Source organism: Coregonus clupeaformis, chromosome 23 (genome assembly GCF_020615455.1).
Source record: "Coregonus clupeaformis isolate EN_2021a chromosome 23, ASM2061545v1, whole genome shotgun sequence".
Taxonomy (NCBI): Eukaryota; Metazoa; Chordata; class Actinopteri; order Salmoniformes; family Salmonidae; genus Coregonus; species Coregonus clupeaformis.
The window spans coordinates 40,931,273-40,943,937 of record NC_059214.1 but is presented as its reverse complement, the minus strand read 5'-3'; the positions used below and the strand labels follow the sequence as shown (position 1 = coordinate 40,943,937).

The 12,665-nt window shown below is 40.3% G+C and overlaps 1 protein-coding gene across 1 annotated transcript in view; it reads left to right on the top strand.

The window, feature by feature from the left end:
- The window catches only part of LOC121536941 (cytochrome c1), a 28,826-nt gene extending 16,876 nt beyond the window's left edge, over positions 1 to 11,950 (top strand). The window contains exons 8-10 of the mRNA XM_041844606.2: positions 6,419 to 6,535; positions 9,492 to 9,545; positions 9,642 to 11,950. Of these exons, the coding sequence (XP_041700540.1) occupies positions 6,419 to 6,535; positions 9,492 to 9,545; positions 9,642 to 9,673 (203 nt within the window). The 3' untranslated portion in view covers positions 9,674 to 11,950. The remainder of the gene's footprint in view (positions 1 to 6,418; positions 6,536 to 9,491; positions 9,546 to 9,641) is intronic.
- Positions 11,951 to 12,665: the final 715 nt, after the last annotated feature.

The following is a 12,665-nucleotide window of genomic DNA, read 5'->3' as shown; positions in this document are numbered from 1 at the left end:
TTATTTTATCTTTGAACCGCTTCATGTCTGCCACATGTTGGGTCGCGCACACATTTTTCAGACAGGGGAAGTGAGCTGCATCACCACCGGCAAGTTGCGTCTCCCACAATGACAGCTTCAACTTGAAAGAACGTATGCTGTCATAATACTGCGTGACAACTTTGTTGCGCCCTTGCAGCTGTTTGTTCAAGTTATTCAGGTGCTCTGTAACATCCACCATAAATGCAAGGTCCTGCATCCATTCTGCGGAATGAAATTCTAACACTGGTTTGCCCTTTTCTTCCATGAACTGTTCAATTTCTTCTCGTAAATCAAAGAAACGCCTCAGCACAGCACCTCGGCTTAACCATCTTACCTCAGTGTGGTATGGCAGGCCATAGATGTGGTCTTTCTCTCTGAGAAGGCTGTCAAACTGATGGTGATTCAGGCTTCTGGATCGGATGAAATTAACAGTTTGGATGACCACCTTCATGACGTTATCCATCTTTAATGACTTGCAACACAAAGCCTCCTGGTGCAAAATACAGTGAAAAGTCAAAAAATCACGTCCTCCATTTGCAGATTGCACTTTCTCTCTGAACTTTGTCACAACGCCTGCTTTTTTTTCCCGATCATTGAGGGCGCACCATCTGTAGCCAGGCTGACAGCGCGGGACCAGTCCACTCCGACCCTGTCCAGCGCGCCGACGAGTGCGGTAAAAATATCAGCTGCTGTCGTTGTATCTGTCATCGGCACCAACTCCACGAACTCCTCGGTGACGGTCAATGTGTCATCAACTCCGCGGATGAAAATGGCCAGTTGTGCAACATCTGTAATGTCCGTGCTTTCATCAATTGCAACCGAAAACGCAATAAATGACTTTACTTTTTGCTTCAACTGGCTGTCCAAATCCACTGAAAGATCGGAAATCCTGTCTGCAACTGTGTTTCTTGTCAGGCTGATATTTGCAAAAGCCTGCCGCTTTTCAGGGCACACAATCTCCGCTGCCTTCATCATGCATGTTTTTACAAATTCACCCTCACTAAATGGTTTTGAAGCCACTGCGATTTCATTAGCAATGAGGTAGCTAGCTTTCACTGCAGCGTCACTGATGTCTCGGCTGTGAGTAAACACAGACTGCTGTTTCTTCAGACCCGCCAACAGTTCATTCACCTTCTCTCATCTCCGCTGTCCTTGAAAGTTGTCATATTTGTCGGCATGAAGACTCACATAGTGGCGACAAAGGTTATATTCTTTCAGCACTGCAACATGCTCTGAACACACCAAACATACAGCTTTCCCATTCAATTCCGTGAATAAATAGGATGACCATTTTTCTTGGAACACTCTGCACTCTGCGTCCACTTTTCTCTTTTTTGACAGAGACATATTGGGGCAATGAGGGTGCCAAAGCACATAATGTTAAAAGTAGAAGCCGTAATAAATATCGCGGGCAAAACAAAGTAGCTCATTGGCTGCACGTGCTTGACCTACTTGCTCTGCCCCGGTATAAACAGTTTGCTTGCTTAACACAATTGCTATTGCGCCATCCAGTGGATGCAATTGGAACAGCAGTTTATTTTATTGAAAAATTGCAGCGCATTTTTATACTTTACAAAATTATTATAATATATATATATATATATATATATATATTTTTAATCATCTCACGGGCCGGATTAAACCCGTTTGCGGGCCTGATCCGGCCCGTGGGCCGGACGTTTGACACCCCTGCACTAGATAATAACACGTTTCATTAAGTACACTACACCTTCTAATATAAACCTATAACCCCTTTCTATTAATTTAATCCTCGCAACCTGTTGCATTGATGTTATAAAATATAAACCTATTGTTTAATAACTTCATAACTTACAAAAAAAAGTGTTTAATCCATCATCCTAATAGTAAAAACTATATCCCATTGTTCAACATACCATAAACAGATTAGCGTTTTTTTTGAATTAATGAACTGTCTGCATAACTCAATGTTGTTTACACAAACTGTATAATGTAATAATAATAATTACCAATGATCAAATAACGTTCCATATTCAACTATCTAGACACGTTCTTCATATCATCACAATGCGTCCTACATATGTCAATACAACCCAACTATCACTACTTCCTATCACCCCTCTTACGAAATCATTTCTTTAGTAAATTGTCTCCACAAACCACTACTACCTAATAACATATTTTCATTCACCTAAATATAAATAATTATTTTAATACCAGTCTTATTAAACAATCCAATTCAACATAAATTCCTTTATTACATCATATTCGCTCCATAATGAGTTTTATTTTGATGGAAACCCTAAATTGGCTCTGTACAATATTATAACTTAAGTCTTTAACCACATTACTCACGGTCAGTTTATTCCTTAAATCTTATCTCGATCACATTATCCAACTACGGTACAAACTTAGAAAACCCATATTAATTACTTCCCCACCCATGACGTACGTCTACGTTTTGGGTGAGAAAGTTCAATACAGACATGGCACTCTAATTATGATTTTCTCATTACTATTTCCACATCGTCAAAACTCCATATAGAAATGTCTAGGTACTCACATCAAAGAATCCCTTCGTGGTGTTTTTAACCAATTCTTAATCGACACAAATCACTTCTTAAAACATTTTACCAGCAGACCAAAGAAATTGACTGTAATTTCCCGGACACTGCCCTGCCTGTCCATAAAATACAGACCTTTCTACTACTCTCTAAAATAACCTCACAATCTCCATACCACTCCTTGATATTCTATGAATTAATTATGTTATATATCGTAACTTCTTATCTAAACTTATATCAAATTATTATACCAATTTTTAGAACTTATTATGCACCCCTCAGATTAAAATTACCTTCTGCTCTTTGTTTATAAAATAGCCCATGTTGTCCTATTCAATTACTTAACTTTACATTACCTTTACAAAATACTTATTCTAACTGCGGATTTGCCTGTAATAATTCCGTCACTTCCTGTCTCTCTCTTCGAGTTAAATGAAGCTCTGCTTTACTCTTAATGGTGACTGTTTTTCCAGATATCGGTCTACTAAGCTGGCCACTCATTACTATTATTAGTTCATGCAATTATTAGTAATTAAATACTTACATTAAAATCTCCACCCTGATCTGTATTAAAATTTAGTTTCTATTTGTCATTTTATGTCATTTTGGTGCTATGATTCAATATGTTACATTGCATTGGCTCCATCTCCTGGTCGTTTTGAGTAATTCACGTCTAATTCTCCTTATTTAATTATGTTTTTACCACATCTAAAAGGTCCGTATCCTATTTCTTTAATTCTCTCTCTTTACCAAGGTATTCAAATCTAATGATGATACAACACATCAAAGAACATTAGAATATATTTTTCATAATGATACAACACATTATAGATCCTATTTCATGATGATACAACACATCTGCGATCCTTTTCATAATGATACAACACATCTCTCTATTTCATGAATTATTCCATGATGATATAACACATCAGAATACTTATTTCATGAATTATTCCATGATGATACAACACATCAGAATACTTATTTCATGAATTATTCCATGATGATACAACACATCTCTCTAAGTTCTACACCCACTCCTGTATTCTCTTTTGTCTTTATACTAATTACTGTTAACACACCCTGTTTTTGAATCATAGCACCATGTTATTGTCTAATTTGATAATTCTCCTTACATCCCACTAAATAACTCAATACCACTCATCGTCCCCCTTTAAAAATATTGAATTTCAAACGTCCGTTACAGCTAAGCCTTACCACAGATAAGCAGAATTTGACATAATAAAAAAAGTGAAAGTCTCCTTCCCTGTTAGTTTGGCTGTGAACTGCATCCTGTTCGTTTAGACGCCAATCTGTTATGATGAGTTTCTGGTATTGAGAAGTTCAAGAGGCAAGAATTCACTTATACATTCTGTGGAGATTTTACCAAGTATTTATTTGATCACGAGCCCGTGGGTTCATCTAACAAACGGACATAGCCTTGCCCCATTGTCAGTTGAACTGCCCACATACACAAATCTCACATCTTTTATACTCTTGGTTACACATTTCTTCAACCACCTCTGGCCATCGTCAATGAGCACTCACATTCTTTGATGTTATTATTCTTTACCCCATGTCAGTATATCCTGTCCATCCATCATGATATCATAAACATCAGTAATCTCCTTTGACATAACGGAATGTAGACTCCGTGGCCCCTAACCAATTATCTCGTAACTCTAACCTGGTCCCCACGATACTATGACATGACATCATAACACTATAAAAACCTAATATCAGCGGTATTCACTTAGTCATCTAGAGGTTGCTTTGCATGTGCATTGGGAGATTCAAAAGAAAATAAACTCCCTCACACTGTAGCCTACTCTCAAAGTATCCCTTGTTTATTGCACTAATGTATTGGGGACACTGACAGTGGTGGAAAGGCAGAAAAGTGAAGTGATACTTAGCAAGTGAAGTGAACTATGGTTGTTATTTATTGTATGTAGTGACTCGGTTGTGATGGTATTCTGTCATGTCGCATTGTTTTATGTGGAAGGAGTCAGATTGACGTGGTGACAGAGTTAAAAGCTGGAGGTGTTGACATAGTGAGTTAATAGCAATATCTGCTGACAGTTGTGTGGTAGGTAACGTACTGTAATTATTGGATGTATGTTCCAGAATAATCTATGCTGTATCTGGTGTTACAGACACACACCTCGCACACACTCATCACACACATTCACCACATTTCACAGGGAACGCCACTGCTCTGGACACAAGCAGAGCCCTACAGTGTATATACAGTACCAGTCAAAAGTTTGGACACACCTACTCATTCTAGGGTTTTTCTTTATTTTTACTATTTTCTACATTGTAGAATAATAGTGAAGACATCAAAACTATGAAATAACACATATGGAATCATGTAGTAACCAAAAAACTGTTAAGCAAATCAAAATATATTTTATATTCTTATATATTCTTCAAATAGCCACCCTTTGCCTTGATGACAGCTTTGCACACTCTTGGCATTCTCTCAACCAGCTTCATGAGGTAGGCATCTGGAATGCATTTCAATTAACAGGTGCCTTCTTAAAAGTTAAAAGAGAAACGACAGTCCATCATTACATTAAGACATGAAGGTCAGTCAATACGGAACATTTCAAGAACTTTGAAAGTTTCTTCAAGTGCAGTCGCAAAAACCATCAACCGCTATGATGAAACTGGCTCTCATGAGGACCGCCATAGGAATGGAAGACCCAGAGTTACCTCTGCTGCAGAGGATAAGTTCATTAGAGTTACCAGCCTCAGAAATTGCAGCCCAAATAAATGCTTCACAGAGTTAAAGTCACAGACACATCTCAACATCAACTCTTCAGATGGGACTGTGTGAATCAGGCCTTCATGGTCGAATTGCTGCAAAGAAACCACTACTAAAGGACACAAATAAGAAGAAGAGACCTGCTTGGGCCAAGAAACACGAGCAATGGACATTAGACCGGTGGAAATGTGTCCTTTGGTCTGGAGTCCAAATTTGAGATTTTGGTTCCAAACTACGTGTCTTTGTGAGACGTGGTGTGGGTGAACGGATTATCTCCGCATGTGCAGTCCCACTGTAATGCATGGAGGAGAAGGTGTAATGGTGTGGGGGTGCTTTGTTGGTGACACTGTCTGTGATTTATTTAGAATTCAAGGCACACTTAACCAGCATGGCTACCAAAGCATTCTGCAGCGATACGCCATCCCGTCTGGTTTGGGCTTAGTGGGACTATCATTTGTTTTTCAACAGGACAATGACCCAACACACCTCAAGGCTGTGTAAGGGCTATTTTACCAAGAAGGAGAGTGATGGAGTGCTGCATCAGATGACCTGGCCTCCACAATCCCCCGACCTCAACCCAATTGAGATGGTTTGGGATGAGTCGGACGGCAGAGTGAAGGAAAAGCAGCCAACAAGTGCTCAGCATATGTGGGAACTCCTTCAAGACTGTTGGAAAAGCATTCCAGGTGAAGCTGGTTGAGAGAATGCCAAGAGTGTGCAAAGCTGTCATCAAGGCAAAGGGTGGCTATTTGAAGAATCTCAAATATAACAATTAATTTGATTTGTTTAACACTTTTTTGGTTACTACATGATTCCATATGTGTTATTTCATAGTTTTGATGACTTCACTATTATTCTACAATGTAGAAAATAGTAAAAATAATGGAAAACCCTTGAATGAGTAGGTGTGTCCAAACTTTTGACTGGTAGTGTACATATGGTTATGGATGCAACAACATCACACTGCATCCTTGTTGCGAAATACAGTATTGCATATCTACTGTGAAAATACTGTATATAACCACCTAACAGAACCTTTCAACAAGCTGCATTATAAACAGTGTTATAACCACTGTTGTCTCTATAGGGGCTAGCTCTGGCTCGGTGGTGGGCATTCTGAGTGCTATTGGCGTGGCGATCGTTGGAGCTGCCACCGGATACTTCGCCTATCAGAAGAAGAAGCTCTGTTTCAAGAACAGTGGAGGTGAGATACCATCAACTACATACTGTACAGTCTGCTGCTGTAGCTGGGTCGTTCCATGGAAAGAGTACCTTTTGCGTCCCTTTGACATTTTAAGTAAAATTGTGCAGCAATATTTATTAAATGAAGAGCCCTTTAATATAGACCACATGGAAAATTCAATAAATCAGATTTTCTATATGAATAAAGACTTGCTAAAATGCATCATTTTGACATAGCCCTCTGTGACTTCTAGAAAGATTTTAACCCACTTAATCCCAACATTTCTCAAATATTTTCACCATTATTGTAAAGCCCTAGTAATTCTGTTGCTTTGACAGAGTCATTTCCGAAGATTATTATTTATATCATGTGATTCGTGATTCATTTAATAGTCTGATTATTCTGTCCCTCATTTTAAGGTCTACCCTGTTACATGAACTGAACTCTCATTTTAATATGGTGAAACTATTCATTTTTTATTTTTTTACATCTAATAGTCAAATCATAGTGTAAAAGCAGGTGAACTGGTTCTACTCTTTTTGGCCATGTTCTGGTGTTTTGTGGTGGAAAACTGGGCGGGTCGAGCATAACACGTTAACCCTGTTACCCATAGATAGACCTGGATTCAATAAGATCAAGCGTTAACCTGCGGTAGCTGACACCCACATACAGTGAGGGAAAAAAGTATTTGATCCCCTGCTGATTTTGTACGTTTGCCCACTGACAAAGAAATGATCAGTCTATAATTTTAATGGTAGGTTTATTTGAACAGTGAGAGACAGAATAACAACAAAAAAATCCAGAAAACGCATGTCAAAAATTTTATGAATTGATTTGCATTTTAATGAGGGAAATAGGTATTTGACCCCCTCTCAATCAGAAAGATTTCTAGCTCCCAGGTGTTTTTTATACAGGTAACGAGCTGAGATTAGGAGCACACTCTTAAAGGGAGTGCTCCTAATCTCAGCTTGTTACCTGTATAAAAGACACCTGTCCACAGAAGCAATCAATCAATCAGATTCCAAACTCTCCACCATGGCAAAGACCAAAGAGCTCTCCAAGGATGTCAGGGACAAGATTGTAGACCTACACAAGGCTGGAATGGGCTACAAGACCATCGCCAAGCAGCTTGGTGAGAAGGTGACAACAGTTGGTGCGATTATTCGCAAATGGAAGAAACACAAAAGAACTGTCAATCTCCCTCGGCCTGGGGCTCCATGCAAGATCTCACCTTGTGGAGTTGCAATGATCATGAGAACGGTGAGGAATCAGCCCAGAACTACACGGGAGGATCTTGTCAATGATCTCAAAGCAGCTGGGACCATAGTCACCAAGAAAACTATTGGTAACACACTACGCCGTGAAGGACTGAAATCCTGCAGCGCCCGCAAGGTCCCCCTGCTCAAGAAAGCACATATACATGCCCGTCTGAAGTTTGCCAATGAACATCTGAATGATTCATAGGAGAACTGGGTGAAAGTGTTGTGGTCAGATGAGACCAAAATGGAGCTCTTTGGCATCAACTCAACTCGCCGTGTTTGGAGGAGGAGGAATGCTGCCTATGACCCAAAGAACACCATCCCCACCGTCAAACATTGAGGTGGAAACATTATGCTTTGGGGGTGTTTTTCTGCTAAGGGGACAGGACAACTTCACTGCATCAAAGGGACGATGGACGGGGCCATGTACCGTCAAATCTTGGGTGAGAACCTCCTTCCCTCAGCCAGGGCATTGAAAATGGGTTGTGGATGGGTATTCCAGCAATGACCCAAAACACACGGCCAAGGCAACAAAGGAGTGGCTCAAGAAGAAGCACATTAAGGTCCTGGAGTGGCCTAGCCAGTCTCCAGACCTTAATCCCATAGAAAATCTGTGGAGGGAGCTGAAGGTTCGAGTTGCCAAACGTCAGCCTCGAAACCTTAATGACTTGGAGAAGATCTGCAAAGAGGAGTGGGACAAAATCCCTCCTGAGATGTGTGCAAACCTGGTGGCCAACTACAAGAAATGTCTGACCTCTGTGATTGCCAACAAGGGTTTTGCAGAGGGGTCATGTTTTGCAGAGGGGTCAAATACTTATTTCCCTCATTAAAATGCAAATCAATTTATAACATTTTTGACATGCGTTTTTCTGGATTTTTTTGTTGTTAGTCTGTCTCTCACTGTTCAAATAAACCTACCATTAAAATTATAGACTGATCATGTCTTTGTCAGTGGGCAAACGTACAAAATCAGCATGGGATCAAATACTTTTTTCTCTCACTGTAACTGATGTTTTGTCATTGTTGGCGGTGGAACTGCGTTGGAGCTGTCAAATTGGTGAGCAGCTGCTCTTGTGATCATTGTCTCGAAGCCACACCCGCCCCACTGGCATTTTAAGTTTAGAACGAGAAAGTGTAGGCTATATAGAAATAATGACGCTCAAATTTAAAATCATTAAACGAAATAATTATGATTTCTTTCAGCCTTCCAGTGTTCAAACTTGTAAACAAGTCTGCATGGGATTTCTATTAATGCGACTCCGTGCAGCCAATGGCAGTGTCCACTTTAGGTATAATGGCGGGAGCCGCTTGTGGATTTGACAGCGCTAATGCAGTTCCACCTCTGACACGTCAAAACATCAGCTATGTAGATTTTGGCTAAAGCGGATCTGATCGAATCGGGCCCTATAAATGTTGGTGAAGCTTGCATTCAATTGCCCCTCCCTGTTGCACACAACAAGCTTCCATTCCCCCTGTCACAAAAAGGGTTTTATGGATGATTTTAGATGAAATTGTCAACCCTGTTACGGCCAACCCTGTTACTTTAATTGGCACTTAATAGACACTTACTATCTTATTTTTTTTTATTTAACCTCTTGAGATGGGAAAATGTTTTTTTCTCTCTCCAAGATGCACTACCTAACGACACAGCTACATTGAGAGAGAGAAAGAGATAGAGAGATAGAGAGAAATAGTAATTAATTCCGTCTCTCCGTCAGGGGACCTAGAGAGTGCCCGTAAGGAGGAGGCTGAGACCCAGTCGGATCCCCAGGGTACGTAGTATCTTAATAAGTCAAACAAATCAACCACTAGTCTGCCGGTGTTGTGTTTGTCCGTTGTTAACCCAGCGTGTCCTTTTCTGGTTGCAGTTCTCAGCAACTTGCTGACTAAATCCTCCTAGATCGTCTGAGATTCCAATGGAGAAGAACCAGGACCAGCGGAAGAGTTTCCCATAACACATACATACACACACACACACACGCACACGTGTGCATGCGTACACACTCATACACAGATCCATCCCAATCTTTAGGGCTTAAACTGATTATAGTTGTAAAACTGTGAGATAGTGGTTTGGGGGTTATGAACCTTCAGCACCACATTAGAGTGAGACCAATCAGTAGTATCTCAGTGTCTTCTAAAGATCACATTTGTAATCTGTTAAAAAAGGGGTGATATTTTCTGTCCATTTAACAGCACCGAAACAATGTAGGCCTATTTCTCTTTATACTAGTACTGGGAAGTTAGTCTGGGTACCAGTCATTTTAGCTAACATTCCACTCCTTGCCACTCCTGTCATTTGCCAAAGAGACTGGCTTATTGGCGATCCTAACGTTCAATATGCAGCCTGATTTACAATAAAATTGTGATTGGAGGATAACTGTGAGGGTTATCGAATCAGGATCAAATCCTGTGATCTTCTCAAGCTCAAGCTCATAATGATAGAATGTTCATATTTGAAGATTGCCGAAAGACAATGAATACAATGAGTGGCATTTAATAGGCTGAACAGCAACCAGGCTACTGGGATGTAGCTTAAAACCTATGTCTATGTTGTCTATGAGAAGGCAGCATAATTTATATGGATCTAATGGAAAAAAGAAAATGTGTACAACCGAAGCATATAATATAATCATGAGCTGCAGTTCCCAGATTCTTTTGGATAAAATGGCCCCTCCTCTATTTGAAATGTTACCATTGTTTAGTTCTTTACAATGATTTAGGGCTTGATTTAATCCATAGCGCTGAAGATCCATGCTATAATGCTGATCTTCAGTGCTACAGATTGAATTAAGCCCTTACTGTATGTGCTGTAGCCAACTCTTCTAGCCTGGTTTCATTCTGTAGCCAAATCTTACATTTTAATCATTTAGCAGATGCTCTTATCCAGAGCAATTAGGGTTATGTGCCTTGCTCAAGGGCAGCAAGAGATTTTTCACCTAGTCAGCTCAGGGATTCGAACCAGCGACCATTCAGTTACTGGCCAAATGCTCCTAACCGCTAGGCTACCTGCCAACTCTGGCTACAACTCTTCTAGTCTGGTTTCATACTGTATGTGCTGTAGCCAACTCTTCTAGCCTTCTACCATAATGAATGTAGCCAACTCCTCTATCATTGTCAAGCCATACATGTTTTGTGTGACAATGAAGGAACTCAGAGAGGAGTTGGCTAAAGCACCAACAGACTGGACCACCAGGCTAGTAGTGTTGTTCACTGTGAAAGCTGGTTAGAGGAAGCTGTGTGAGAGCTGGTACGAGGACAGAATATATCACCCCTGTTGTGTGTTTGCTGGGTATTTGAGGGGCTTGGGGACCTTGTCTAAAATACAACAATGTACGAGAACATTTAGCTCTATTGAAATGTTCAAATAGTCTGTGTTACAATATAATGCTGTACTGCACTGTAAGTGCCTTACATTAAATGGTTCACCTGGTAAGCCTTTTTATGATTCTATCTCACTACTAAGGCCAGTCTGAAATGGAACCCTATTCCCTCTATAGTGCAATACTTTTGAAGCCCTGCTATAAATGGAACAGAGAGCCATTTCAGACACAGCTCTAGACTCAGTCAGTAGTCTCCAACTGCACACCCAGCAGCTATCCAGGACCAGAGTTGGAGAACCCAGTGCCTGCTTCACGCTACAGGGTCCACCCAAACAGTACTGTGCTGGCCAGCATATTTTCTTTCCAACACGGGTCCAGCAACTATGGGAGATGTGTAACCGGGCAAGCCCAGTACCGCTTGGTTTGGCTCAGTAGTGTATACTGGGTATACGTCTGTATGCAGTATAACTCTCGGCAGGAGTCAGCCTGGGAGGAGCTCACCGCTGATCGCAATGTAAGAATGTTCCAGTTCACAGTGAAAGACTAACTCTTGGAGAAGCAATTTCTGATTAGCCTGGTCATATGATCTGTGTGTGCTTTAGCCAATGAACTCCTCTGAATATCATTGTCTTGACAAGACTTCTTTTGGAGAATAACTTTCCTTTCCAAAAGAGTTCATGATAATTGTAATGATGATACAGTGGTATACAGAGTACTCCACTCTTATATTTAATGAATCTGTCTTTGTTATCATGTGTTTGAGAATTGTGTGATTTTAATCTTTTAGCACTTATTTCTTTTTGAATTCTGTAAATAATGCTGGAGATCTAAATAAAATAGCTGTTAAGGGGGAACTATGTGTTGTGTCTGTTGTGTGTGATGGGTGTGACAAACACAGTCTTGTGGCATGCAGGTGATCCGGGTTGAAACCCAGTCAGTAACATATGGATCAGTGCTGTTAGAGACACAGCTGCCTGTATGAATCAGGCATGACCAGAACAGCTTGATATGCCAGGTATTCATTATCATAGGGCGGACACACACACACACTTACACATACACACACAGAGAGAGCAGTGTGAAGACTCGGTAGTGATCGATAGTGACAGGCCCATAAAGCAAGGCCTGGTGCGTCAGGTACATTTCTGCAGATATATGTGGGAACCTGCTGGGAACATCTTCTCAACAAACATATCATCATCATGTCATCCATAAACCATCACTAGCTAATTAGATCAGCAAGTAAGGGCTTGGTTTTGTTGAATATTTGATTGTAAGTTAAAAAGATTGCTTTCACGAGAGACTATTAAACTTTAGTAGTTCAAAGCAAGACAAGTGATAGTAATAAATATTGAAAAGTCTAGGACCTAGGCTATTGTATTGAATTGGGCCAAGACATAAATGTATTAAAGCTGAAATGTCAGAATGCACTGTTGGCTAGACTCACAGGCATTTCAATATATATTATGTGTATTGTACATGGATATTTACAGTCAACTATCCTATCCTAACCTATCCTCAACTCTAATCCATCTGTTGCACCTGGTATTGACCTCGTTGCTGGAGGAA